Genomic DNA, 1,181 nt, shown 5'->3' with positions numbered 1-1,181 from the left:
GTCCTTCTGCCTGGATACTGATGACGCGGCCTCGGTTCACACTCCTATTAGTGTCCGATTTCCGAAGAAGCCAATCAGCGGCACCGCGGTTCCGGGGGTATTAAGTTTCCGCACCCGCCTCCTGAGACTCACATTTCTCCCCAGACCCCGAGGATGCGGTTCCTGATGTCCCGAACTGTGCTCCTGCTGCTGTCGGGGGCCCTGGCCGTGACCCAGACCTGGGCGGGTGAGTACGGGTTCGGGAGGAAAAGGACTCTGAGGGGCAGGAGCGAAGAAACCGTCCGGCGGGGAAGCGGAACCCCCGAGGAAAGCGACTGTCCACCGCCGGGACCCAGACCTCCACCCGGGCCTCGACCCGGGATCCCCTCCCCCACCCCACCCGCCTCCTGCCCCGACCCGGCCTGCCCTCCCCCGACCCTACCGGACTCCGCCCTGCTCTCCCCAACTCTGGTCCCCCTCGCCCTGCCCTCCCAGCCGCCTCCCCCTGGGACCCGGGCCCCACGCGGGGAGGACGGTCGGGCGGGGTCTCAGCCCCTCCGCGCCCGCAGGCTCCCACTCCCTCAGGTATTTCTACACCGCGATGTCCGGGCGCAGGGAAGCCCGCTTCATCGCCGTGGGCTACGTGGACGACACACAGTTCGTGCGGTTCGACAGCTACGCCCCGAATCCGAGGATGGAGCCGCGGGCGCCGTGGGTGGAGCTGGAGGGGCCGGAGTATTGGGACCGGGAGACGCGGAACGAGAAGAACAACGCACAGACTTTAACAGTGAGCTTGCAGATCACGCGCGGCTACTACAACCAGAGCGATTCCGGTGAGCGCCAGGGCCCGGGTCCACGTCACGACCCCCACCCCACGGACGGGCCGGGGTCGCCCCGATTCTCCGGGTCAAAGCGCTGCCCCGAGGCCTCGAGACCCCCGTCCCACGACCCTGGAAGAGCCCGAGGGAGCTTTTAGGCGGGTTTACTTTCGGTTTCACCTTAATCACTGCTGCTCTGGGGGCGGGGCGGGGACAGGGTCGCACAACATCCAGTGGATGTATGGCTGTGACGTCGGACCTGACGGCCGCCTCCTCCGCGGGTACAGTCAGGAGTCCTATGACGGCAAGGATTACATGGCCCTGAACGAGGACCTGCGCTCCTGGACCGCGGCGGACACCGCGGCGCAGATCACCCGCCGCAAG

At 67.3% G+C, this 1,181-nt stretch overlaps 1 protein-coding gene across 1 annotated transcript; it reads left to right on the top strand.

The window, feature by feature from the left end:
• Nucleotides 1–70: 70 nt before the first annotated feature.
• LOC121024077 (patr class I histocompatibility antigen, C alpha chain-like) lies at nucleotides 71–1,178 on the top strand (the record flags this gene model as incomplete). The annotated part of the gene is made up of 3 exons (XM_040466394.1): nucleotides 71–226; nucleotides 549–812; nucleotides 1,015–1,178. Coding segments are annotated over exons 1-3 (501 nt in total), but the record flags the coding sequence as incomplete, so codon positions are not given.
• Between the last annotated feature and the right edge of the window lie 3 nt (nucleotides 1,179–1,181).

This window comes from Herpailurus yagouaroundi, unplaced genomic scaffold (assembly GCF_014898765.1).
Source record: "Herpailurus yagouaroundi ecotype Mexico unplaced genomic scaffold, PumYag 54570, whole genome shotgun sequence".
Classification (NCBI taxonomy): Eukaryota; Metazoa; Chordata; class Mammalia; order Carnivora; family Felidae; genus Herpailurus; species Herpailurus yagouaroundi.
Note: the sequence above shows the minus strand (reverse complement) of the source record. Positions and strands in the feature narration are given on the sequence as shown.